At 40.6% G+C, this 26595-nt stretch overlaps 1 protein-coding gene across 1 annotated transcript; it reads right to left on the bottom strand.

Moving 5' to 3' along the window:
• Nucleotides 1–594: 594 nt before the first annotated feature.
• Nucleotides 595–23623, bottom strand: LOC144370513 (disintegrin and metalloproteinase domain-containing protein 5-like). The gene is made up of 9 exons (XM_078031325.1): nt 23463–23623; nt 10978–11141; nt 10159–10238; nt 9195–9250; nt 6509–6587; nt 6323–6399; nt 4624–4801; nt 3794–3862; nt 595–714 (listed from the first exon to the last, which is right to left on the bottom strand). Exons 1-9 carry the CDS (start codon nt 23621–23623, stop codon nt 595–597), a joined length of 984 nt encoding a protein of 327 aa, XP_077887451.1.
• Between the last annotated feature and the right edge of the window lie 2972 nt (nt 23624–26595).

The following is a 26595-nucleotide window of genomic DNA, read 5'->3' as shown; positions in this document are numbered from 1 at the left end:
GGGTATGCTTTCAGCCAAATCTCTCCAACCAAAGCAGCAATATGACCAGAAACCTCTGAAATCGGAGGCCATATGTAAAGCCAGATGTACCCTTCTCCTCGTCCTCCTAACCCCCACTTCACTCTCCCCAAATTCCAAAAGGAAGATTTAATTTTTAACAGCACTCACACTCTGTTTTCATACCAATTAACACCAATTAATCATCTCCGTTAGGTGTGATAACGACTGGGAGGAAAAGATCAGAAAAAGATTTTGCCATCAAAATATTCTGTGCCCACATCGAGGGTTCTGGAGGCTCATGGGATTACAGATCCAATCCTCATCAAATCAACCCTGCTCCACTGGCAACCTGTCACTGACCCTCTGGATGGTGTCAAAGAAGCAAAAATCTCCAGCTGGAAAATCAGCAAGACATAGAGACTTGACCTAAACCATCAGGAAATTAATTGACATCCTCCCATAGCAGGGATTCTCTGTAACCATAACAGCCTGGTGCATCCATCAGTTATAATTCCTGAGTCCCTAAGGAGGCAGCAAAGATGAATCACATGGCAAACCTATTCCTACGTAGTTTCCAGTCCAGTGGGCACCAGTTCAAAACTCTTCATCTGCCAGCTGCCCCACTCGGAGGCGTCCATCATCATCTCTAGCAACTCCAGCTTTCCAGTGGTTCTGTCCAAAACCCCCGCAGTTATTCTCAATTTCTTCCTTCCTCTATATATCATAATCTATTCATTAACAGTAAAAGTCATGGTACATGGAGAATCTGACTGCCTTCTCCCAACTTCACCCACCCAGACTACTGCAGAGGCCTCTTGACTGGTCTCCTGCTTCCTCTCTTCCTTGTTCAATCTATTCAAAACAAATACAGTGAAGAAGATCAAGCAGCTTAACTCAAATTGGGTTCTGAAAGCTATGCTGGGCACGGCAACCATTTTGCAGTGACCACAGCTAGCCAGCAACCCTAGAAGAAATTAAATCAATATAGCTCCTCCCCACCTTCAGACAGCAACAAATAAAACCATCAGGACTACTTCTGAAATTGCATATCTCAATGATCAGTCTAAAAGAAACTTGCAGAGATAACTACTGTCTGAAAGTTACTGAACCCCCTCCCCATCACAGCAGACTAAAGGAATAGGAAGCACCAGAGCTGAGAGCTCATCACTCCCAGGGAGAGTTAGCCCTGACCAAGCACCCAACACAACCTGCATGGGGGCTCAGACAACCACAGCTGACATTCCATCTTCATCAATGATGACAGATAAAAAGCCCGTGAGCTACACCACACAGAGGCTTCTGTCACCAACAGAAAAGAAAGAAAATGTGGTGCATATATACACATTGGAGTTCTATTCTGTCATAAAGAATAAAATTTATGGCATCTTCTAGTAAATGGATGAAACACCATGCTAAATGAAATAAGCCAGACCCAGAACTCAAGGGTCAAATGTTTTCTTTTTCTTTCTATTTTTTTCTTTTTTTGGTACCAGGGATTAACTCAGGGGCACTTGACCACTGAGCCACATCCCCACCTCTATTTTGTGTTTTATTAAGAGACAAGGTCTCACTGAGTTGCTTAGTGCCTCATCATAGCTAAGGCTGGCTTTGAACTCACAATCCTCCCATCTCAGCCTCCCAAGCTGCTGGGATTATAGGCTTGTGGCATGATCCCAGCTCAAATGTTTTCTCTCATTTGTGAAAGCTAGAACAATCTAAGGGAGAGAAAGTGAGGGAATTCTATGGAAATAAAACAGACTTCAGTAAAATAGAGGAAGTAGATTGATAGGGAGATAGGAGAGATAGGGAAAGAAAAGATTTGATAAGCTGTATCTTCAATTTTTAATATCTGATTGTTTTGTGGATCTAAGTCCACTGTTTTTCTGGGCTTGGTGGTTCACGCATGTAATTCCAGAAGCATGAGAGGCTGAGGTAGGTGGATCATAAGTCAAGGCAAGTTTTAGCAATTTAGCAAGGCTCTAATCTTACTTAACAAGATTCTGTCTCAAAATAAAAAATAAAAATAGGGCTTTATGATATGGCTCAATGGTTAAATGCCTCTGGATTCAATCCCTGGTACTAAAAAAAAAATCCATTGTTTTTTGGTTTTGCTAACCACTTTTCAAGGTAAATTATTTCCTTATGGATTATGAGTTCATATATTGCTGATACTAATCTGTAGGAATCATGAGGTATCCTTCTTAAAAGCTGCATTTTTAAAAAATCATTAATGTCATCAGTTGTAGGCCAGAAATTCACCTGGGATTCCTTGGCCAGCTTCTCTCAAGGTCATACACGAACTTTTTTTAAAAAAAATATTTATTCTTTTATTTTCAAGAAAAAAAATACAATTTTCTTCCATCAGACGCCCTCAGTTCTTACCAATCTTGGAAAAATGTAACCTCATGGATTAATATATAATCAAAATCTAAATCTATATAAGATTTGAAGTATAGTCATGAATTCTCAATATGAGAATTTTGTTCATTTGTTTTGCTTTTCCTTTAATATATCTAGAACTAAGAAGAAAACAGATAACTTGTTTTCTCCCTTTGCTTGAAATAAGTGGCATATTTGTTGTGTAGACTTCTCTTCCAATTAGACTAATGCAGTTAAATATTACTATTAGGTAGGGGTTGAGAGTTTTGAGGGAGTTGTAACATATCTGTTCCTGGAGGGTATAATCCTATGACAAAAGAAAAGTAGCCAATTATTTTTAAAAAGAGTGCTGGGAGCCCTAAGACTCCAGAGGCTGAGGCAGGAAGATTACAAGTTCAAAGCCAGCCTCAGCAAAAGCAAGACACTCAGAAACTCAGTGAGACCCTGTCTCCAAATAAAATGCAAAATAGTGATGGGGATATGGCTCAGTGTTCGAGTGCCCCCTCTGTTCAATCCACAGTGCAAAAAAAAAAAAAAAAAAAAAAAACACCCAATTTGAAATAACAGATCAGTAGAAAAAAGGGAAGGGAACATAAGAAGGGGGGAGGGGAGGAAAAAGGGAAGCCCTGGGAACTGAATCAGAACAAATTATATTTCATGCTTTTATACTTACATCAAAATGAATCGTATTGTCATGTATAACTAAAAGAACTAATAAAAAAGTAGCCAACAAGCTTCAGGAAATAAGATGCTTATCTTGCTATAATGAGAGCAACCATGAACAGAGCAAGGAGGAAGAGCAGGAAGAAAAGACTAACATTTAACAGAGTCATGAGATGGGAGGGAAAGGGAGAGAAAAGGGAAATTGCATGGAAATGAAGGGAGACCCTCATTGCTATACAAAATTACATATAAGAGGTTGTGAGGGGAATGGGAAAATAAACAAGGAGAGTAATGAATTACAGTAGATGGGGTAGAGAGAGAAGAAGGGAGGGGAGGGGAGGGGGGATAGTATGGGATAGGAAAGGTAGCAGAATACAACAATTACTAATTGGGCATTATGTAAAACTGTGGATGTATAACCCATGTGATTCTGCATTTGGGGTAAAATTGGGAGTTCATAACCCACTTCAATCTAATGTATGAAAATATGATATGTCAAGAGCTTTGTAATGTTGTGAACAACCAATAAAAAAAAATATGTACATAAAAAAAAAGATGCTTATCTTGCAAAAGTAACAGATTCTATCTATATATTCAAAGTAGATTAACAAAAACTGCTTACATATATTTTTTAAATGAATTAATTAAAATGCAAAATAAATGGATGAAATTTTTCACAGTTATCACTGAACTTAAGTTAAAGATAAATGTCAAATAATTTGAAAATAATAATGTATAAAATAGGACATACCAGATTTTTATCCACAACAATATGCAATTCAAGATACCGAGGGAATAATGATGAGGCATATTCATTTTTCTGAAAAACACACAACATGAGTCTTGAGAAACTTATGAAACTTTACATTGCACTGAAATTATATCCAGAGGTTATAATGTGTAACTGCTAACTATAATGTCAGGCTCAGTTTACAAATGGAAAATTTATGTACTATTCAGAGGATTACAGTTCAAAAAATGTTGTGATAGCAAGAATTTTCAGTTAGACTTTCCAAGCTATATTTTTAGGCATCTTACTTTTGTAATAATTAAAATGAATATATAGGTCTATAATGTAGAGAATTATTTTTCTTCTCCTTGTGATAATTATCCTATTAACCATCAATGTGGGCACATTTTCTACTACCAATTTTTAAGAAACTACTTTTAGTTTAGAAAAAAATTACTAAAGTTTACCATCAGTGGCAGTTCACTACAGCCTCTTGTGTTATTTGTGGCAAGTTTATAGGTCTCTGTGGAGGAAAAATTCATCACTTTGTTTTACATGTACCTTATGTAAATCACTAAAATTTTCCATTTTGAATTCTCTTGAAACAAAGACTTATGTTTTTATCTAAATTGTCTATAATGGAGGAAACAGCATATTTTATATTACTTATGTATAAGCCCATGAATGAAAATTAATGTTTTCAGTCCTATATTCACATTTCCCTTTTTTCAAGCATACCAATGAACACAAATTCATTCTCTAATAATTTTTGCAAGTCACAAATTCAGCTCTGAAAGCACTTTGTAACAAAATTATATGAAATAAGTGGAAATAAAAGAGTTAACACTTACGGGTATAGCTTTTTTTCCTTCATGCGGTGACTCATCGGACTCAGCGTAAATGACTCTTTTTCCTGAGTGAGGAATATTAATTTGATTACTTTTTTCTTCATAAATCATGTGTATAAATCCTGATAGAGCATCAATTGGTTCAATTCCATACGAAACATCTTTGAATTGCATTATTCCCCTGAATGTTAAAATAATTCAAAGAAAGTCTGAAATTATTCTACCAAAACTATAATTCTAATGAGAAATTTTGGCCAGACTTGTTTTTCGATTTTTTTTTTAAGATTTAAATGTCACCTTTGTTTTTCAACTTTATTCCTTTGGTCTTTGAGGTTTCATATCAGAAACAGACTACTATATCACAGTGTATTTTGCTTTCTGTTACAAATATTTTTTAATTATTTTACCAAAAGCACATAGTGGCATGGATTTGTGTTCTTACACAGGCAAGGGACCCCCTTTCTAGTGTGTAGATTTTCAGAGCATATCTGCAGGGTCTGTTAGTCTTGTGTCCCTTTTCTCCGAAACACTAACTCTGATACCTAATGTTCATGTGTACTGAACTGAAGGTACTACATGTCTAAAAATTATTGCATGCAGAGCCAAACTGTCTATTGGTCTAAGGCATTGTACAATTGGCAATTATTGTAGAAAATTAAGAAATAGGTATAGACTGAGGAGTGGGATATAGCTGGGTCAAAGGTGGTTCTATTCCCAGTTTTCCAAGGAATCTCCATACTGTTTTCCATATTGGTGGCACCATTTTGCAGTTCCACCAGCAATGCACAAGTGTGCCTTTTCCCCCACATCCTCCTCAACACTTATTGTTGTTTGTATTCTTAATAGCTGCCATTCTGACTGGAGTGAGATGAAATCTTAGAGAAGTATACAGCCACATCAATGTTTATAGCAGCACAATTCACAATAGGTAAACTGTGGAACCAACCTAGATGCCCTTCGGTAGATGAATGGATAAAGAAAATTTAGCATATATACACAATGGAATATTACTCAGCAATAAAAGAGAATAAAATCAAGGCATTTGCAGGTAAATGGATGGAGTTAGAGAAGATAATGCTAAGTGAAGTTTTAGCCAATCCGAAAAAACCAAATGCCAAATGTTTTCTCTGATATAAGGAGAATAATTCATAGTGAGGTTGGGAGGGGGGGCATGGGAAGATTAGACAAATTCTAGATAGGGCAAAGGGGTGGGAGGAGAAGGGAGGGGGAATGGGGGTAGAAAAGATGTTGGAATGAGATGGACATCATGACCCCAAGTACATGTAAGAAGACATGAATGGTGAGAATATACTTTGTGTACAACCAGAGATATGAAAAATTGTGCTCTATATGTGTGATATGAATTGTAATATATTCTGCTATCATATATAACAAATTAGAATTTTTAAAAAATTTTAAAAGGACAAAAATGGAATTTGGGCAAACTAAAATTTATGGAGAGACCAACACTCCCTAAACTCCAGACTCATCAAAGTCAATAAGCATCAGGTCCTTTTGGTATCAACAAAGCCTCTCATCAGGAAGCAAAGCTGCTAGGGTCCCAATGTGGTTTTATTAGTTATTCTGATTCATCCTTAGGGAGTTGAAATATAAAAGTGATTATAGAGTGAGAAAACATATATGAAGAATTAATTTGTAATTGAAAGAGTGGCAAATTGAATATCTTTAAATTATGAACAACCTGAGTCCTGAACAAGTGTTGAGTGTCACAAGAGAATTTATAAAACCTGCAACATATCCATTATAATTGCAGTTCATCTGAAAAACAAAAATACATAAAGTAAAACAAGTGGATAAATTCATTTTTAAAATTTATTTCCCAGTATGACATTTATACTTATTCATATTAAAAAATGCTAAGACTTACCTGAGCTAACAAAGGCTCAGAATGTTCAGTGCCATTTTTGTCATAAGAATAAATAAGAGATGATGGAGATAAAAACGATCTAGGCAAAAATAAAAACAAGCTCAAACGAAACAGAAAAAGTAGAAAACATACTCTTCATATGCAAATTGTCTATGGGTTGAGGAATTCAAAGTATGACCAATCAACTGTTTATAGACTGTTCTCCAAATATTTCCAACTAGAGTTATAATACTAAAATGCAAGTCCATGAAAAAACAAATCACTAAACATATAAAAGAAAAATCATGTAGGCCCCATTTCTAGCATAGAACTTTTGAATCTATGTCTTTATCATTCATTGATTTCATATGTTACTCTTGAATCTCAAAATTGAAATGTAGCATTTTAAAAGATTTGTTTTCTTTCACTACAAATTCATATAAACTAAGCTTAGCTATGCACAAAATTCTTTTAGATATTGGTTAAATTTTCTTTTATTCCTCTCAGTAATCATTCAAAAACTCAACACCACTCCTATCAATCATTCCAGAAACACTCCATGTGCCAGTCCTCACTCCTTCACTTCCAGAGGATTACTTCTTTTTATTTAAAGCAGTTCTTTAGGGGCTGGGGATGTGGCTCAAGCGGTAGCGCGCTCGCCTGGCATGCGTGTAGCCTGGGTTCAATCCTCAGCACCACATACAAAACAAAGATGTTGTGTCCGCCAATAACTAAAAAACAAATATTGAAAAATTCTCTCTCCCTCTCTCACTCTATCTTTAAAAAAACATCTATTGTCAGAAGTGGAATATGGCATTTTCAAATCATTACCATCCTAAATAACTCTCCCTTGACCCTTTGCCCTATATTTTTCAATTCTTAACAAATTTTATCAAAAGAATAGTTGTTATGGTTTGGATGTGAGGTGTCCCCAAAAAGCTCATGTATGAGACAATGCAAGAAAGCTTAGAGGTGAAATGATTGGGTTATGAGAGTCTTACACTCAATCAGTGGAATAATGCCATAATAGGGATTAACTGTGTGTTAACTGTAGGTAGGTAGGGTGTGTAGGTGGTAGGTTTTTGGGTTCATGGCTTTAGTATATATAATTTGTCCATGATGAGTATAGCATTCTCCCCATATCTATCTATCTATCTATCTATCTATCTATCTATCTATCTATCTATCTATCTCCTCCTCCCCCCTTCCTAATTGTCTTGTCTGACCTGTTTTCCTTCCCCACAGTCTTCTGCCTTGATGTTCTGCCTCACCTCAGCATGCCCTCCCCCCACCAGAATAGGGCCAATTGTGTATTACTGAGACCTCTGACACGTGAACCCCCTAATAAACGTCTCTTCCTTAAAATTGTCCTTGTCATGTCTTTTGGTTACAACAGTGAAAAAGCTGACTAAATCAGTAGTCTAACACATATACTCCACTTTGTCAATTATTAGTCACCCTGAAACTGCTCTGTAAAATATTCATGGTCATGTATAGGTCAAATCCAAAAGATTTAAAATGCACTGCCATATTCAACTTCTGACTTCTATTTGAAAATCAGGACCACTCAGTCCAATCATTTAATTTACATTCACTTCATTCTTCTGCTTCTCTTCCTACTTCACTGGCTGCTCCAGTTTCATCTTCCATGTTAGCTACATTTTTTTTCTACCTTTCACAGAAATATTGGTCTTTCCCTAGGCTTAGACTTTAGCCTCTAATCTGTTCATAGACATAACTCTCATCAAAAATTTCAATATAGCCAAATTATCACTTACTGGTAAATCTATATCCCTATGCCTATATTTATCTGTCCGGTAGGAAAAATCCACTTGGATATGTTATAAGCACTAAAGCTCACTCTTTCCTCATACAAATATCTCCCTTGTTCATATCCTCTGTTCATATCCCTCATTTGGTTACATCATAAGCTATCCATTAACTTGAGCAACAACTAAATTATATCTGAGGTTCCCCACTGTTTCTCAATCGTTCTATCAAATCTGTCTTGAGGTTCACTGAATATTTTTTTGCAGTGCTATAATTGGTGATGCACCATCATCACTCACCTAAACTATTAGTTACGTTATCAGTCACCCTACCTTTGGTATTTCACCCCTATAAGACTCAATTTGACTATACAAGTACATGAGTAAAGCTATTTCTGTCTCCCAATATCCTCAAACAGACTCCAACCTTATTTTTCAGAATCTGTTACCTCTATCCTTCAGAAAAATTTATTATTTAGTAATTCACATTGACTTTTTGCATATCAAAAACAACAATACCACTACTCTGTCTCACATGTACTTATTTTGAAAATGATTTTCTCTCTTTATGGAATGCCACTCCCGCACCCCATTCCTACTGCTATTCTTCATATATATATAGCTATATATCTTCTCTCAATGCACAAGTTATCTCTTACCTCTTTCTAATAAGATTTCTCTGATTTCCAAACAATATGACTTATACATTTATCATAATAAAATACTATAATAAAATTTTTTCTCTATTAATGTATCTCCTTGAACTATATATTTGACTATGTATCATATTTTATTCTTTTTTCTGCCTAGTACTTTGCTCAATACCCCATTTACAATAGGTATCTATATATTTGAATTGAAATGATTCTAATCATAACTAAGTTTTACAATCAAGAAAACAAAGAATTAAAATTTGAAAAGATGAAATAATTACTTACTGCTTTTTAAGATGAACAAAATATGGTTTTCCTTCTATTGTAATGATATAAGCAATCTATAACAAGAGTATCCAAAAATTTCAGTTAGATTTATAAATAATATGTGTTAAATTATGTACTTTTTAGTACTTATATTTTTTTACCATATGATTTATTTTTATTTTTTTTAGTCATACATAACAGCAGAATGTATTTTGACATATAATACATACATGGAATGTACATACATCAGTCATAATGTCTATTCTATTCTGTTCCCCTTCCTATCCCCCCTACTCTAGTACTTACATTTTAAAAGATTGACAGAATTAACAATAATATGTAACCATTTTATTTGCTTCCCTATGTGTATATCTGAGGCTTCAGGAGTCTGAACCAGTAATAAAGGACCCATTATTTTGCATCATTACATTTCTGGGGGAACACTTACCTGATGTCAACTGTTATCTTTTGACTTAGAATCCACCAGTTCACCCATGCCAAAGACAAATTTCATGATTCACTTCACTCATATTACCTTAATCCTGTCTTGGGGGAAATTCAGTTTTGTTATCCACTTAATTTCCATATTTTTGGATTGTTATTCCTAAAGTCCTTCATCTTCAAAGAAATAAAGTTTCATGCATATTCACACACATTGAAATGTTCTGCTGTGAAACTATTCTAAGCTGTCATCTCTGCCTCCTGCAGCAGTGGTGTCACATTAAAAAGGCAACTTAACATAATCTAAGGTTTAAAAATATTATTCCCAGGTCAGTAGAGTACAGGGAAGGGAGCAGGGGGAAAGAGGAGAGGGAAGAAAAAGTAGAAATACTTTATCTATTACTGAGACCTGTTATAATTCAAGTAAATTATATTCCATGCTTTTATAATTATGTCAAATGCATCCTAATGTGTAACTAAAATATTAATAAAATTTGCATATATAATAATATGATATAATAATTATATAATCCGCAATTACTCTATTTTCTCGATCGTGTTTTGCATCTGTTGATGAAATCCTTTCAGGAACAGTGGTGTGAAGAAAGCTTTTGTGCGACTCTAAAAATAAAAAGAAGTGATTTTATTTTAGTACCTGTGATTTTACATTATTTATTCCTAAGTCTATTTCTGCATTTCTTTCTCTACATTAAATAATCTACACATCTCTTCCTTTTTACCATTTTTCTAGTCCTTTTTATCTCCAAATTTCTAAACCCTTTCTTGTCAATATCTCAAGTTTTATTCTCTCTCTCTCTCTCTCACTCTCTCTCTCTCTCTCTCTCTCACACACACACACACACACACACACTTCAGCAGTTTGACAGCTAGCTAAAGTACTTAGTACCAAATTAGTGTTGTGACAGGAGCAGAAATGAGAAAACAAACTGATTAAAAAAGGGAGGTCATTTGCAGGAAAGCATGTAGATTATCAGATATAGGAATAATCTGCAATTTCCAAACCAAAAAATCATTGAGTTTCTTCATGGTGATTAGCAGAATTTTGTATGGGAAGGTGGGTGAGGGAGGCACAGTTTTGTCCATTTTGCACATAAGAACGCTGTCCCAGAGAAGTGAAAGTATTCTCCACCAGAGGCAGCCTTTCTGGTTTCACTTTTTGGTAGAAGCAAGTGGCAAGGAGAAATCGCGTGGGAGATCATGGAGCCACACCTCCTGCCTGGATCTGGGATGGGAAGGGAGACCCCCCACCTCCCCCCCCCCCCCCCCCCCCCCCGCTAAATGAACACAGTCCACACTCAGAAGCCCAGGCTGGGAGAGGGGGACAAGTGTGTGCACTCACTGCGGCCTGCGTGCAGCCCACCAAGTCCGGTGAGAAGCACCACAAGAAGTAACATGGCTCCGGTGTCATGGAGCCCGTCTGTGTAACAGCAGTTGAGACGTTGAAGCAAGTGCAGGAGCAGCTCGCGCCAGGCAGCGGCGCGAGAAGCCCCACAGGAAGGTGATCTGAGAACAGAGACAAGGAAACCTCTGCGGAAGGACGCGCTGCTGGTGGCTGCTCAGTGCTGCTAGCCCTGAGAAGGCTTTCAGAGGTTTTTTTTTTTTTTTTTTTTCTTGAGATTCAACAAAGATATTTAATAAATTTATTTGATACATGGCTATTGAATTAGTAAACCATTAGTGTAAAACCAAAATAACAACTTTTCTAAGAGAGACAATGTACATCACATTAGTCCAACACATTGAGCACAATTCAAGATGAAGTGTTCAAAAATTCAAGAGAGCCTTTGCCTGAGTCACGGAGCCAGATCCCTGGAAACACTTTAAGGCTCCAAAGCAAAGTTTTCAAAATGACTTAGTGACAGTGACATAGGAGAAACAACTCAAGAATTTGTTAGAAATTAACAAAAATCTCTTCATAATATTGTTTATGGAATTTTGTATAATCACATCCAGAAAAAAAAAAAACTGGCAGGTAGATATGATCACCATTATCGTAACCTATGAGTTGTCCATTGGTCTTGTTTATTTTTAGTGGTGATATCTATTGAAATCACTGAGAGAGAAAAGATATAACCTAACAATTATAGTTTTGTTGAAATCATCTCTATTTTTTGCACTGGAGATTTAAATTTTTTTTTTCAAGCTTTGGGTGCAGTCCGATTACAAAAATGTTGGACATACCCTTGCTAACAACTATAGTTTCGTTCTGATTTTTAGGTGAACTCAAGTGAAAACTTATATTAAAATGCAAAAAATTCACATCACATAGTACAGAGAAGCAAAAACCACTTGCTTTAAAATGAATCTCACAAAAAATTTATAATTTTCTGATAGATCTTTTCCTGTCATCTTCAAAGACTGTCACTGAAACTTTTATTTTCATCATTTTTAAGCAAAAAAAAAATCCTTAATCATTATCAAAAGAATTTAAATTCGAGATACCCATCTGTTGCAATTTTTAGAGGCTCCAAACACCCCTCCTGGAGAGAAACCTTGGTTTTGAACTTCAGTGATGAAACAGTGGTCTCCTTTGTGCAATCTGCTCATACTGCTGTTAGGTAGCAAGTATTTCAACACCAACCTTCAGTCAAGAGCCTCTTGTCCTACAAGACACTCATTATTCAAGAAAAAATATCATCTACATTTAAAAAATGAAAGGACAGAATCTGTGCTCATGCAAGTGTTTTATGTTGTATTTTTTTTAATCTCTAATGCAGAGGCTCTGCAATCACCAGAATTGCAATTTTTTTTCCTGTCTGAGATAATAAAGGGACCACTTAATTGTCATCTCATGGTCATTTTGCTTGCGACGCGCAGATTTGAAATCCAATAACAACTCTAATGAAAAGCATTTCTTCATGGCCACAACCCTTTCACACCTGGACTATCGCTTTCAGAAGATGATTATATGGTTGCTACAAGAAGGTCACCATACAAGGCCAAAGTTATCGTCAGATGCCTGGATTCCCCACAAGCACCTTACTAACATAATGCAGAATGAATGGCTCCAGAGGTTTACAAAAAGAGACTATTTTTCAATGTCCATTAGTGCTTTGAAAAGACAATTTCAAATAACGTAACACTACAATGAGGTTAAGGTAATGGACTAACCTTCTAAAATGTTAACCAGCTTGTAGTTTGAATTAAAAATAATGGTAAAAGAAGATGAAACTAATATTTTACAGCAATTTTCACTGAAGTAAATGAAGCAAGGCTTACATAGGAGAACCTCGAAGAATATAGAATTCTACCCATCAATTTGCTTCAAACGACAGCATATGTTGTTTTATTTTGAATTCTTTGATAAATGAATGTTTATCCTGGGATCAGTGGCTCTAGGTGAATGGCAGATTGCAGCAGCAATTGCTTTCTTACCAAGAGAATTATCTTAAATCAGATCTCCTTTGTTTGATGAAACCTAAATTGCAGGGGGGATTATTTAAACATCTAAGGAGAAAATTCATAGATAAGTTAACACATGGCTCCAAGATGCATTTAGCAGAACTAATTGTCTCTATTATTCTTTTATTCTGGAAGCTACAGATAGAATATATAAGTGAAATAGCAAAATACTCTATCATTGTGCATTCTCTGATAAGGGACAGTAAGCCACCAAAATAGTAGATTTACTTCAAGTGGGTGCTGGGACCAAAGAGACAATTACATCTGTAGCAAGTCCAGCTAAATAGCTGGATTAAGAATAAAAACTCCTTCTTTGTGCTGTGCTTTTTTTTGTGAGGCGGAAAAAACCTGGAATCTGGTTCCTCTGTGGAGTACCTGTGGTACTCTGCACTCTCGACTCAAATATATCAAGAAGACTGGCTAAGTGACTGCACATGTGTGGTGGTAAAGAAAGTGATAGTAAAACCACCATGATAAAGAGCTCAAGGGCAGACATTCCTGCATTTGACTCCTGTCTTTGCCACATACTAGATACATAACCCCAGCAAAGGTCTTATATCTCTCTAAAGTCCTTTTAAAAATTTTTGGTTAGCTAGAGAATGATAAAATATAATCAAGTATCAAAAAGCCATCTGGGGCTTGGACTGTGTCTCAGAGGTACAGCATTTGCCTAGCACAGGAGAGGCACTGGATTTGATCCCAGCACCATATTAAAAAAAAAAAAAAACAACAACTAAAACAAAATAAAGGTATTGTGTCCATCTACAACTAAAAATATTAAAATAAAAAAAAGCCATCCGGCAACCTATCAGACATTTCTCAAGCCTTTCCAGGAGAGTTCCTTGCCTCCCCAACCCACTGAAGCTATCTTGCCTGAGCTTCTCCTTGACACTGAGCCCAGTAGCTCCATTCAAAGCCTGCTGGGTTCTAAAGGATACCTCTGCAACCTCTAACTCTGCTGGCCATTCCCCTCTTTGGGAATCACCTCCTTCCCTCAATACAGAGAGAAAAACAGACACAATTACAGAAGAGAAGCCACTGTTCTGGGAGAGACAGTAGCTGCCTGAGTTTCGTTCACCTCTTAGAATTTGGTTTTTGGTCTTCCTGACGCTAGGTTCTAAGAATGTCTCATTGAGCTACTTAAAACATCAGAGTTTAAGCAATGTTAAAGCTAAATGTTCAAGACAAGTCAGAAAGCCACTAAATTTTTCAGGTTAAGACAGTACATGGTGAAGATTTTGTTTAGATGCTTTGAGAGTCACAAGGGCCTCCTGGCTCATTGGCCACTCGCTTGTCTTAAACAGAGATGGAAAGCTACATTATCTTCCAGGTCCCAATCTATACATGTTCCCACATCCACCCCCCAGTAATGATGACCAGAAGTGACCTAGTGAGCCCAGGACACACAGTGCTTAGCCCAGATTCTCAGGCAGCACTGGACCATGCTGTTCGATGGGAGATTACATTCCATACCATGGTGAAGATGAGGCTTTCCTCTAAAATATGTGGTTCAAATTTAAGAAATAAGGGAAAGGGACTTAAAAATTATTAGTCAATCCAGGTGTGGTGGTGCATTCCTATAATCCCAGTAATTCAGCGGCTGAGGCAAGAAGTTGTTGAGTTCTAGGGTAGTATCCCAAAAGTAGTGAGACCCTGTCTTAGAATAAAAAGTAAAAGAGTTTTGTAAAGCCCAATGGAAGAGCACCTTTGGCTCAATCTTCTGCACACACAAAACATGTTGTTATTCCAAATTTGCATAATGTCTAGCTCCACACATTACCATGAACATATGTCACACCTTTCTTTGACATCTAATCAGAAAGCAAGATAGGTGCATAAAAAGAGTCAGAAAAACTAGAAACAATAAAATTTACATACATTTGCGGGGCAAGAGCAAGGCCATGGAGGCAAACACGTGAGTTTTTAGGAAGCCCCTTTAGCTAGCAATGAATATCTTAGCCAGGTTGAAGGTCAGGAAAATTGCCCAGCTCAGATCAAGCAGGTTACCATCAAACCAGAGTGTGGGTTTTGTGATGGTGTCAGGTCAGGCATACATGCAGATCTCCTCTATGCTCCACAGTGAGTGTTTTAGATGCACAGTGTTTAACCCTGGGCTTCAGTGTGGACCCCAGGACTTGAATGAGCACTTCAAAACCAGCTTTCCCTCCAGGCCCAGCAGTGCAGGTTTCAAGACCACTTCATGCCTGAGAGGGAAGCTGGCAAATGGGAAGTCTGGATATGATGTCCCATATCCAGCCCACCTGTGACAAAGTCCAAGCCTGTCCTGGAGACTCGAAACCCCTGCACTGCACTATAGGAAAGCCTAGCCAGCTGTTGAGTGATGTGCACAAGAACATCTGGGTTGACATCATATCCACAAGACCAAGCAGCCCATTGCTGCTATTCAGGGTTGAAGGGTTGGTGAGTTCAAGCCCACCCTGGGCTGAGCTTCCTGGGTGGGTTACACTAATTGAATGTGTTATGTCACTTTGTTTGGATTGTATTTATACACACAAACTCAACATAGACAATGCAGTGAATGATGACTCCACTTAGGAGGAGTTAACTTAAGAGACTATAACATATATACAGTGAAAACTACTTTCGTCATACGCTCTTAACGTCCCATAATTGTGCTAACAAGTTCTTTCTGAATTCTTTCTAAGTTTTAGGTTCCCAAGGTCCACAGGCATGATTCCTGATCTTTTGGAAGTTTTCAGATATTTGTATGTCTGTTTATATTCCTTTCTCCCTAGTAGCATTTTCTTTTCTTGTATTGTCTAGTATTTTTCCTTAAAGTGATCTCTTTTAGTTACATTCATTCAATTTACTGCTCTCCCAGAGCATTCTTTATAACTGCAGCTTAAGTTTTTAGGTTACACCTCAAACTTTACATAGTTTCTATCCTTCCTGATGGAAATCACCCCATTAGTTAGGAAAACCACAGTATTTCTATATCCCTTATTACCTTATTGTCCTCTGATGTCTCCTAACATAACCACACTTTTATATATGAAAATTAGTTACTTCCTCCAAACTAAGACAAAAAAGATCTTTATTGTCTCCAGTCTCTGTCCCTGTCACCAAGGGAATTATGATAGAGTGCTTAAACACTGCAATTCTTTCAGACTTTTGTTTCCTAGAAGCATTACCCTCCCATTAGTCTGAAATTACTTGAAAGTAATGGCCATATTTATTTTGCTCATCACCAATTTATAGGTAGTACCATGCAGAGAATATACTCAATAAATACTTATGAATGAGTAATTACTCTTGACCTTCACATTGCATATGGAGTTAGTGTTGTAACTACTACTCTAGTTGTATCCTCACATTTTATCATAATCATCCTTTTCCAGAAATTATATATATATATATTCAAGAAAGACTTTTGGTAATTGTTAAAACAAAACATAAAATAGAATTTAAACAGATAAATTTCTTTTCCCTCACACTTTGAAATGGAAGAGAAAGAAATTACCATAAAAATAAACATAACTTTGACAGATTTTATTATAGCAATCTAAAAATATTACTTCCTTATATATTTAGATCAAAATCATAGGGAAGCACCCAAATATATAGTACTAAGTAAACTAAAATGAAATTGACAATGCACAATTAATTCCTAAGTATTGATTTGACAGATGAACTGATGAAATCTTATTATTAATCTGTTTTTTATTCAGGTTAGTAGTATTATCTTAAGTTTATTGAGCAGTTATTCTCGTTGTCAGACTGGAATTAAAGAGATGAAGCTAATAAGATGTAAGATCTATGAATTAGTTTATAAAACACACCCATATTTTATTAAAAGTGAAGAATGTTAACTTTTCTCATTTGCAAGTTCCCCAGAAATTAAAAAAAGAAAATCATAAAGGGAATAAATGACTCATGGCCAAAACATGTAATAAAAATTGTGATCATTCTTTCAAGAATTCTTTTTCCTGACACATGAATTTTTCATGTGGTAGTACTCTTTTTGTGCACTTTACAGTGGAATGGAATTTGAGCATGAGTATCTTTTCTTCTATTCCGCAGTGACCAGAAGTCTCTTCAGAAGACAATGAATGATATCGAGGGTCTCACTGAGACAATAAAACTACCGTTCCTCCTTTGGTTGAAGCTAATGCAAAAAATAAACAGTGTGGACCAGTCCGCATGCCAGTGTGTCTGATTTTCTTTTCCCCTTCCTCCACTTGGGTGGTCTCCATATGGAACACCTCTCCACCTTGAAGGCTTTGTTTCTTTGGGGAAGTTTGAGTTTCCTGATGGGCCAGTCCAGGTGGTGACTTGGGTCCTATGGCCAAGGAGGTGGGGCCTGCAAATGGGAAGGAGTAGAAAAATCAGAGTAAGAAAGACACTTCCAGGGAAAAGAACATTGGTTCATAGTATTCTCTATTGGGTGCTTCCATCTTGCCCTCTGTCGGAGCCAGCTGCTCAGTTATATTTATTCATAGTTCAAAGCTAGTTGAGGGCAAGTATCAACAAATATTCAACAAGCCTTAGCCTAATTCGCCAATGGTTAGCTGAGTCAAGAACCCCATTCCCTTGGTGCTGCAGTGCTCTGCTTTCGACCTGTGATGGGCTGAGTTCTCTGCTGCTTGGTACTGACCCTGAATACTGATCCTCCCCACAAGGTCAACTGCTATATTTGATGACAAATACGCCACCTGAGGATCACAAGGCCAGACCCAATGTGACTACTCATGTCCCACATGTTAGAAAGGTCTTCCTTTAATTGAGATTAAATTTAATCTTTTTGAGAAATAGAAAGCTGCTCTACTCCAGCTTCTTCAATATAGAGAATGTGAAGCAAAGCAAAGCATAGTGTACAGAGTCATGGAAACGGGCACCTCAGGGTTCTCATGAGGACACACATCATGGAACAGTTTTATGATCAACGTCATGGTGCTATCAAACTCTTGACAACTTACGTAACTTCATTGCTGCCCTGTTTCTGGCCTGCTCACATTTCCTCCTGTAAAGCCCAATTGTGTTTTTCTATGTAAACACAATCTGCAGTCATTGTTACATCAGTTCCAATCCATTGTTATTTACTCTTTATAGTAATTTTAGATATTTTTTACTCTGCAGGATTTTCAAACTTTAGAAATACTGTTAAGAGAATTCCATATGGGAATTCTTTCCTAATTGATCTAATCAATCTTGTTGAAGTAATCTTGCTGAGCAAACAGCTTTTACAGATTTTTAACACATCATTAATGAGGGAGACAGGTCTATATTATAATAGTTGAAAGATTCATCTATACATGTGAAATATTGAAGTGTGTTTGCAAATGAATGCCAAACTTTTCTTCCTAGTGGGGGAGGGAAGACCACTGAAACTGCCTGGACAAACTTTATTTCCTGTCTCTCCATGAGAGTTCTTTGGAATGTCTAGGAGGAGTCACAGACTTTTCACATTTTGCCACATGTACTTTATCTTGCCTCTTTCCCTAATTCAACCTTTCTGAACAGTTTGAGAAGAGTATTTGTGTCTCCTACCCCTGTGCACTTAATGCCTTTACTGTGCTGTGAATTGTCCAGGACAGCACATTCTCTCCCATAACCCTGGAAAATTCCTACATTCAGGAAACTAACATTGACACAATACTTTCCTCTAGTCTATAGCCCAGTTTCTTAGTTGTCCTGTTGTCATCCTCCATGCTTGATTTAAGTCCAGGCTCCCACAGTTCATACACTTATCACATCTCTTTAGTCTCCTTTATAGTTTCAGAAAATTTTCAAGTTTGCCCACTTCTGAAACTTAGAGACAAAGACTGTGGCATTTCTGTGTATGTGTGTGTGTGAGTGTGTGTGTGTGTGTGTGCACGTATACATACGCACTGCTTCATTGGTGATTATGTCTTCAGCTATTATGTGAAAAGCCAACAAATCGCAAATATGTGGCACCAGGCCTACAATATAGAAATAGCTGTCGACGTGTCTGCCCTGCTTACCAAATTGAGTCAGTGTAAGAACTTGGCAGGCAGGAGGTGACTAGAACTTGACAGCCTTCGAAGGAGGGGTCGTATCCATGGGCTCTTCACTGGCAGCCTGGGAGGTTGGTGGTGCTGATGCCCTCTGTGCCAGGGTGGAGGCCGGTGAGTGGTCCTGCACTGGCAGTGTGGTAACCGTGGGGGCATTGGGAAGAGAGGCTCTTTGCTGTCCAGCAGGGTGCCTAGAAGCAGGCTGAGGGGCGGGTGGTGGGACAATGGAATGGGACAGATTGCGGTTGGGTTGAGAGAACTGAAGGGTTGGGGGGCTGGGGAGGACTGGTCCCTTTGCTGGCTGCCTGTGCTGCCTATGGCCATGGACATTGCTGTCACTGGATGCAGGAGAAGACAAAATGACCGCCATGGAAGGGGGAGTGGTGTCCATGGCCATGTCCTCAGGCAGCACAGCGGGATTCTGGGGAAGGTGAGCCGATGACATGGCTATTAGGGTGAGAGGGACACTCCTAGTGGAGTGCTGGCCCTGGGTATTGGGGTTTGGGGTGGAAGGGACAGGAGTGGGTCTTGGGAAGGAATGAGGAGGAGGAGGAAGAGGAGCAGCAGGGCTGGGGAGGACTTGTCCCTTTGCTGGCTGCCTGTGCTGCCTATGGCCATGGACATTGCTGCCACTGGATGCAGGAGAGGACAAAATGACCGCCATGGAAGGGGGAGTGGTGTCCATGGCCGTGTCCTCAGGCAGCACAGCGGGATTCTGGGGAAGGTGAGCCGATGACATGGCTATTAGGGTGGGAGGGACACTCCTAGTGGAGTGCTGGCCCTGGGTATTGGGGTTTGGGGTGGAAGGGACAGGAGTGGGTGTTGGGAAGGAATGAGGAGGAGGAGGAAGAGGAGCAGCAGGGCTGGGGAGGACTTGTCCCTTTGCTGGCTGCCTGTGCTGCCTATGGCCATGGACATTGCTGCCACTGGATGTAGGAGAGGACAAAATGACCGCCATGGAAGGGGGAGTGGTGTCCATGGCCGTGTCCTCAGGCAGCACAGCGGGATTCTGGGGAAGGTGAGCCGATGACATGGCTATTAGGATGGGAGGGACACTCCTGGTGGAGTACTGGCCCTGGGTATTGGGGTTTGGGGTGGAAGGGACAGGAGTGGGTCTTGGGAAGGAATGAGGAGGAGGAGGAAGAGGAGCAGCAGGAGGAGCAGCCAAAGGAGAGGGAACACTAGGAGGAGGAGCAGGAAGAGGAGGAGGAGGAGGAGGAATAGGAGCAGGAGGAAGTGGAAATGGAGAAGGGGGAGAGGGAAAAGGAGGAGGAGGAGGAGGAGGAGGAGGAGGAGGAGCAGGAGGAGGAGGAGGAGGAGGAGCAGGAGGAGCAGGAGGAAAAGGAGAAGGGGAATGAGGAGGAAGAGAGGGAGTAGGACTAGGAGAAAGACCAGGGGGAGGAGGAGGAGGGGGAGGAGGAGGGGGAGGAGGAGCAGGAGAAAAAAGTGAAGGAAGAGGAGAAGGAAATGGAAGAGGAGGAGGAGGAGGACAAGGAGAAGGAGGGGGAGGGGGAGGAAGAGGAAAAGGAGAAGGAGGAGGAGGAGGAGGATCTATGCACATGGGGGTTGGGGATTCCATTCTGGAAGAGGTAGGATTGGAGGGGAAAGGGACCTGGGTAGGAGGTGTGGGAAGGTGAAACACATTCGGGGTAATTCCAATATGGGGACTGGGGCTAAAGGGAGAAGGAGGTTTCCTGGGAAGAGGCAGTGGAATATTAGATGAGGGGGAAGGTGGAGGGATGGGTAGGTTCAGGGGCCCAGCAGGCTCCAATTCCATTGGGATGGGGGAGGGGTCAGTGGGTGGGGGGAGGGGGCCTGCATTCCAGGTAGGGCCTGCAGGTGGGGAGGATGAATGGACAGTGGTGGTGCAGTCCTCCAGAGCCTCTCTTCCGCCCTGGGCGACCTGTGTCTCAGGCTTCACGTGCTTACTTCTGGCACTCTGAACCCTCCTCAGGGTGCCTTTTGAACATAAAAGTGGCCGCTTTGCAGGTGGGGGCAGCCCATCCTGATGCCAGGCAATCAGTGATGGCAGGGCCACTGGCATGAGCAGCTTTCTTTTATGCGGCCTCCTGGAAGCAGCAGTTAGTGAGGGCCAACCCTGGGATAGAACACAGGTGGGCTTCAGGCCCTGCTCTCCCTGGATGGATGGGGAGGCAGACAGGCAGATCCACTTCTTGGGCGACACGGGGGGCCTCTGGAGAACACTATTTCTCTCTGGGGGCCAAGAACTGGCCTCCAGGGCACTGAGGTCTCCCCGAGTGACCTCCTCCGTCTTCTTCTCCTCCTCGTCCTTCTCCTCCTCCTTCAGCTTCTCCTCCTTCTTCAGCTTCTCCTCCTTCTCCTCCTCTTCCTCCTCCTCCTCCTCCTCCTTCTCCTCTTCCTCCTCCTCCTCCTCTTCCTCCTTGTCCTTCTCCTCTTCCTCCTCCTCCTCTTCCTCCTCGTCCTTCTCCTCCTCCTCCTCCTCCTCCTACTCCTCCTCCTCTTCCTCCTCGTACTTCTCCTCTTCCTCCTCCTCCTCCTCCTCCTCCTCCTCCTCCTCCTCCTTCTCCTTCTCCTCCTCCTGCTCCTCCTCCTTATGGGTCTTGCGGTTTTCTGGATGTTCCTGGGCCCTGAGCTCGGCTTCCTTAGGCGCACCAAGAGGGCAGCGAGCAGCTGTCATGGGCCCCTCAGCTTGGTGGATGAGCTGAGGAACTGGAGGCAGGAGGAGTGGCCAGCGCCCAGGAGGGGGGACCCTTACTGCTGTCCAGGGGCCGAACATCCGGGAGTTGTTCCTCGATAGCACCGGCTTTTTGGGGAACGGCCCCCAGGACGCGGGCAGCAGGATCCCCCGACAGAGGAGCGGGCCTCTGTCCCTGCCAGCAGCAGGAGGCCCCCGAGGTGAAGGTCGGGGATCCTGGAGGAAGCGCCTGCTGGCAGGGCTGGGGGGAGCGGCAGGTGCAGCCGGGTGGGCCCTGTGAGGAGAGGGAGCCTCCCGGGCGAGGCGCAGGGGAGTTTGACGGGCCACCAGGGCCCTGCGGCGCAGCCTGCGACCGCACTTGGTGAGAAGACTGCCCATGGAGGGCATGGGGGCTCGTCACTAGGCACAAGTCCACACTAGTCCAACGCTGGTCAGCACAGAGCAGCTTGGCTGAGAAGCCAGCTCCTCCTTGGACCAAAGGCTGAACTGGAGTTTAGCCTTTGTGACGTGTGGATGGAACCTGTGACGCAGAAAGGACTTGGGCCAAGGCGGTTGGTCAAAGGAAGGCTCCAGGGTGAAGAGACCCCCACCCCCACTTGGTCTGAGCTCAGGCTCCTCCTGACTCTGCGCTGCTTCTTCTCCCACACCCACCGCACAGTTATTCTCACCCTCCAGAGGGTCATTCTGAGGCTGCTTTCCTCTGGGTTACTTAGGCAGTCATTCCACGTGGCTCCAAAATTCTCTCCAGGGTTCTACTGGACATGACTGTACCCATCCAGAGTCGATTAGTTTTATATGACACTAGATGGTATTTGGATACATCATACATAAATGGAGTATAACTTCTCATTCTTTTAGCTGTACGTGTTGTAGAATTACACTGGTCATGTAATCATATATGCACATAAGCTCATAATGTCTGATTCACTCTACTATCCCTCCTACTCCCATGCCACCTCCCCTCCCTTTGTCTAATCCAAAGCCCTTCTATTCTTCCTTAGGCACCCTCCCCCGTTTTTGTGAATTAGCATCCACAAATCACAGAAAACATTCAGCCTCTGGTTCTTTGGGATTAGCTTATTTTGCCAATGTCATAACTTTGTTCTTTTTTATGACTGAGTAATAGTCCATCGTGTATCTATACCACATTTTCTTTTCCATTTCATCTGCTAAAGGGCACCTAGGTTTCTTCCATAGTTTAGCTATTTAGTGAGTTGAGCTGCTATAAACATTAATGTGGCTGTGTCACATTAAGTCATTCAGGCACAACTCGAGGAGTGGGATAGGTGTGTTTCATTTTGCAATTGATGGTTTTGTGTTTGCTTTTCTCTCCTGGTCACTCCATATCCAAACATAAAGCACGTCCAACATCCTTGTGTTTTCTAATTAAGAAACAGTGGAAAAGGCACAATTCTGACTTTGACACTCACATTGGCTGCTTCCACTGTGGACCAGTGTAGGGACATGCTCTTCTAGGTGCCCCATGGTGCATGGTAGTCTGCTGTCCCTGCTGCCTATTGCATCACTGTGACCACACCCAGCTGTGACCTCTGCTGGACCCTGCACTGCAAAGACCCATATTGCTTCCACCTTGGGATCAGGAAATGGAGAAGGCAGGCTAAGGATCAGAGGGCACACACCCCATTCCCTCTGGAAAGGCAGGAAACAAAGGGACAGGTGTCTGTTTGTCACTGCCACAACACGCTCCCCATCTTCTCCTGTGGGGTATAGTGGTCCACATGCTGGACTTACAGTGGCCAACACCCTGTCACACAACCAGGTAGCCAGCTGCTATCATCCTGTGGAACCTTGACAGGGCTTAGATGTGGCAGCTGCCACCACCCTGCATCCTTGCTGGGACACTTGTCCACACCTTTGGGACTATTGGAAGTAAGATTATCTGTGGAAACCATGTCCCACCCCACCACCCAATGCTGCTTCTGTCACCCCCTCCTTCGGTCCCTGCAGGTGTCTTGGTTGCCCAGAAGACTCTGCTTGACCACTGCAACAGTGCAAAATGGGGTCCAGCAGGCAGGCAACTGACTATGTGCACAGACCCACCCTCCTGTCATGGACCACACAATTCCTCCTGCGCTCATTGGGCCATTCTGACACCGCTGTTCCATGTACTGCCCACCCTGTGATCCAGAATAGGCCCTGGTAAAGCCTCTGGCAGATGGATTTTAAATGTTTTATGTTCTTTTTACTTATACATGCCAGTGGAATGCATTTTGACACATTATAGGTACATGGAGTATAACTCCCCATATTTTGGCTGTACATGATGAGGATTTACACTGGCCATGAATCCATACGTGAACATAGGAAAGTTACATCTGGTTCATCCTACTATCTTTCCTTTTCTCATCCCTTTTCCCTTCCCTTCATTCCCGTTTGTCTTATCCAATGAAGTCTATTCTTCCCTCCCCACCCCTTTATTGTGCATTGGCACCCACATATCAGAGAACATTCAATCTTTGTTTTTTGGGATTGGCTTATTTCATTTAGCATGATAGTCTCCATCTCCAGTTCCATCTGCTTACCAGCAAATGTCATAATTTCATCCTTTATGGCTGATTAATATTCCTGTGTGTGTGTGTGTGTATTTTTTTCCATTCATCTGTTGAATGCCACCTAGGTTGGTTCCAGAGCTTAGCTATTGTGAATTAAGGTGCAAAAAATATTGATGTGGGTGCATCCTTATGGTATGCCCATTTTAAGTACTTTGGGTATATGCCAAAGAGTGGGATAACTAGTTCAAATGCTTGTTTCATTGCAAGATTTCTGAGGGATTTCTATACTACTTTCCAGAGCTTGGGAGGTTGAAGCAGGAGAATTGCAAGTTCAAATCCAGTCTCAGCAATTTAGCAAGGCCCTAAACAACTTTACAAGACTCTGTCTCAAAATTTGAAAACAAACAAACAAACAAAAAGCGCTGGGATATGGCTCAGTGTTAACCCCCCATGAGTTCAATTCCTGGTACTAAAACAAATAAAAGTAATGTTTCATAAATCACTTCTGAAAAAAATCTCATTAATTCTCTTAACTGGTGTTTTAAGATTAGGTCCACATACAAAAACATGTCAACCATTTGACACCCAGAACAATATTCTGCCTTCAAAATGCAGGAAATCTTGTGATTTGAAACCCTAATGAGCTTTAGGAGACATTATTCTAAGTGAAAAAAGCAAATGTAGAAGGTCGTGCTCTATGACCTCAATGAAGTGTGGAATCAAAACCAGTTGCTCTGTTAAAGCAGAGAGCAGGATGGTGGTTCCCAGGAGCTCGGGGTTTAGGAAAACAGGAGCTGTTACCCAAAGAGTACAAAACTTCAGTGATGCAGCATGAGCCAATTCTGGACATCTGTCCTACAACTGGGTCCCCACAGTGAATAACACTCTGTTGTATGCTTAAATTTGCTGCTCTGTGAGCTGGGGTTATGGCTCAGTTGCAGAGCACTTGCTTGGCACATGTGAGGTCCTGGGTTCAATCCTTAGCACCACACAAAAATAAATAAAAGAAAGGTATTGTGTCCAACTACAACTAAAAAAAAATTTTTAATTGTTCTGCTTGAAAGTGTTCTCACTACACACACACACAAACACAAACACACACAGACACACACACACATATGTGAGTGGGTGGATATGTTAATTAGCTTGATTACAGTAATCATCAATTTCACATGGTACTTTTATTTTAGTTTATTTTTAAGCAGTTGTTATTATACTAATGTATTAAGACAAGTACAAAATAACCTTGTAATCAGGGTACTGTATCAGTCAATAACAAAGGAAAGACCACTACAGTATGAAGAGATATACAAATGACTCAAGTATACAGCTTTCATAGTTAACAGACAATTTTAAATGGGAAGTTGGTTTCTTTGACAAATGGTAAATTTTCTTGAAATAGGAAAAACAATATACAGTGCTCTAAGCATGAATAATAATTCCTGCCATAAATACAAGTGCCTTGCAGAAACTCCATGCAAATTTCAATTCCATTCTCTTTGTGAGTGTGACACTGTAGCTGACTTACCAGCTCAAACACTAGGTCAAGGGAAGCCTCCTCACTTTTGTCCTGGAAGAGCTCAGTACTCAATTTATCACTGATGTCCAAATGTCCAAATCTGTTGACTTGAAAAATCCCTGGAATATAATCAATCCATTACAATGCATATGCAGTCGGGGCTAGTAGGAATATCACTTGAAACTGAATGTGAGTGTTTTCTCTGATAAGTAGATACTGATCCATAATGGGGGAGGGGGCAAGGGAGGAATGGATGAACTTTGGATAGGGCAAAGGGGAGGGATGGAAAGGGAGGGCCATGGGGGTAGGAAAGATGGTGGAATGAGATGGACATCATTACCCTAGATACATATGGGAAGACACGAATGATGTGACTCTACTTTGTGTACAACCAGAGAAATAAAAAGTTGTGCTCCATTTGTGTACTATGAATCAAAATGAATTCCGCTGTCATGTATGACTAATTAGAACAAATAAATAAATTTTTTAAAAAGTTCAGTCTGGAAGTGCCCTGCGGTCGAATGGACCACTGTCTCACCCGTGGTTTCTGGTGGAAAGCTGTGATTTGGATTGGAACCGTTTTTTCTGGAACATCAGTGGAAAGACGGGCTTCTGGTAGTTGGTCCCCCACAGGAATCAGGACAGATACATCATTTTCTTCTGTTGGACATGATGGATTAATTTCCAGAGGTTTCATTTCCATAGGTTCATGGAAACTAAACTGCTCTCATCACCACTCTCGTCTCTAGATCTAAAATCCCCATGAACTGATCCAGATTCTAGCAAAGTGTTTAACATTGGTCTCAAGACCTCTTTGAGTTCCCAATCTCTTCTGATCCTGCTTTTTCTTAGA

Source organism: Ictidomys tridecemlineatus, chromosome 14 (assembly GCF_052094955.1).
Source record: "Ictidomys tridecemlineatus isolate mIctTri1 chromosome 14, mIctTri1.hap1, whole genome shotgun sequence".
NCBI lineage: Eukaryota > Metazoa > Chordata > Mammalia > Rodentia > Sciuridae > Ictidomys > Ictidomys tridecemlineatus.
Note: the sequence above shows the minus strand (reverse complement) of the source record. Positions and strands in the feature narration are given on the sequence as shown.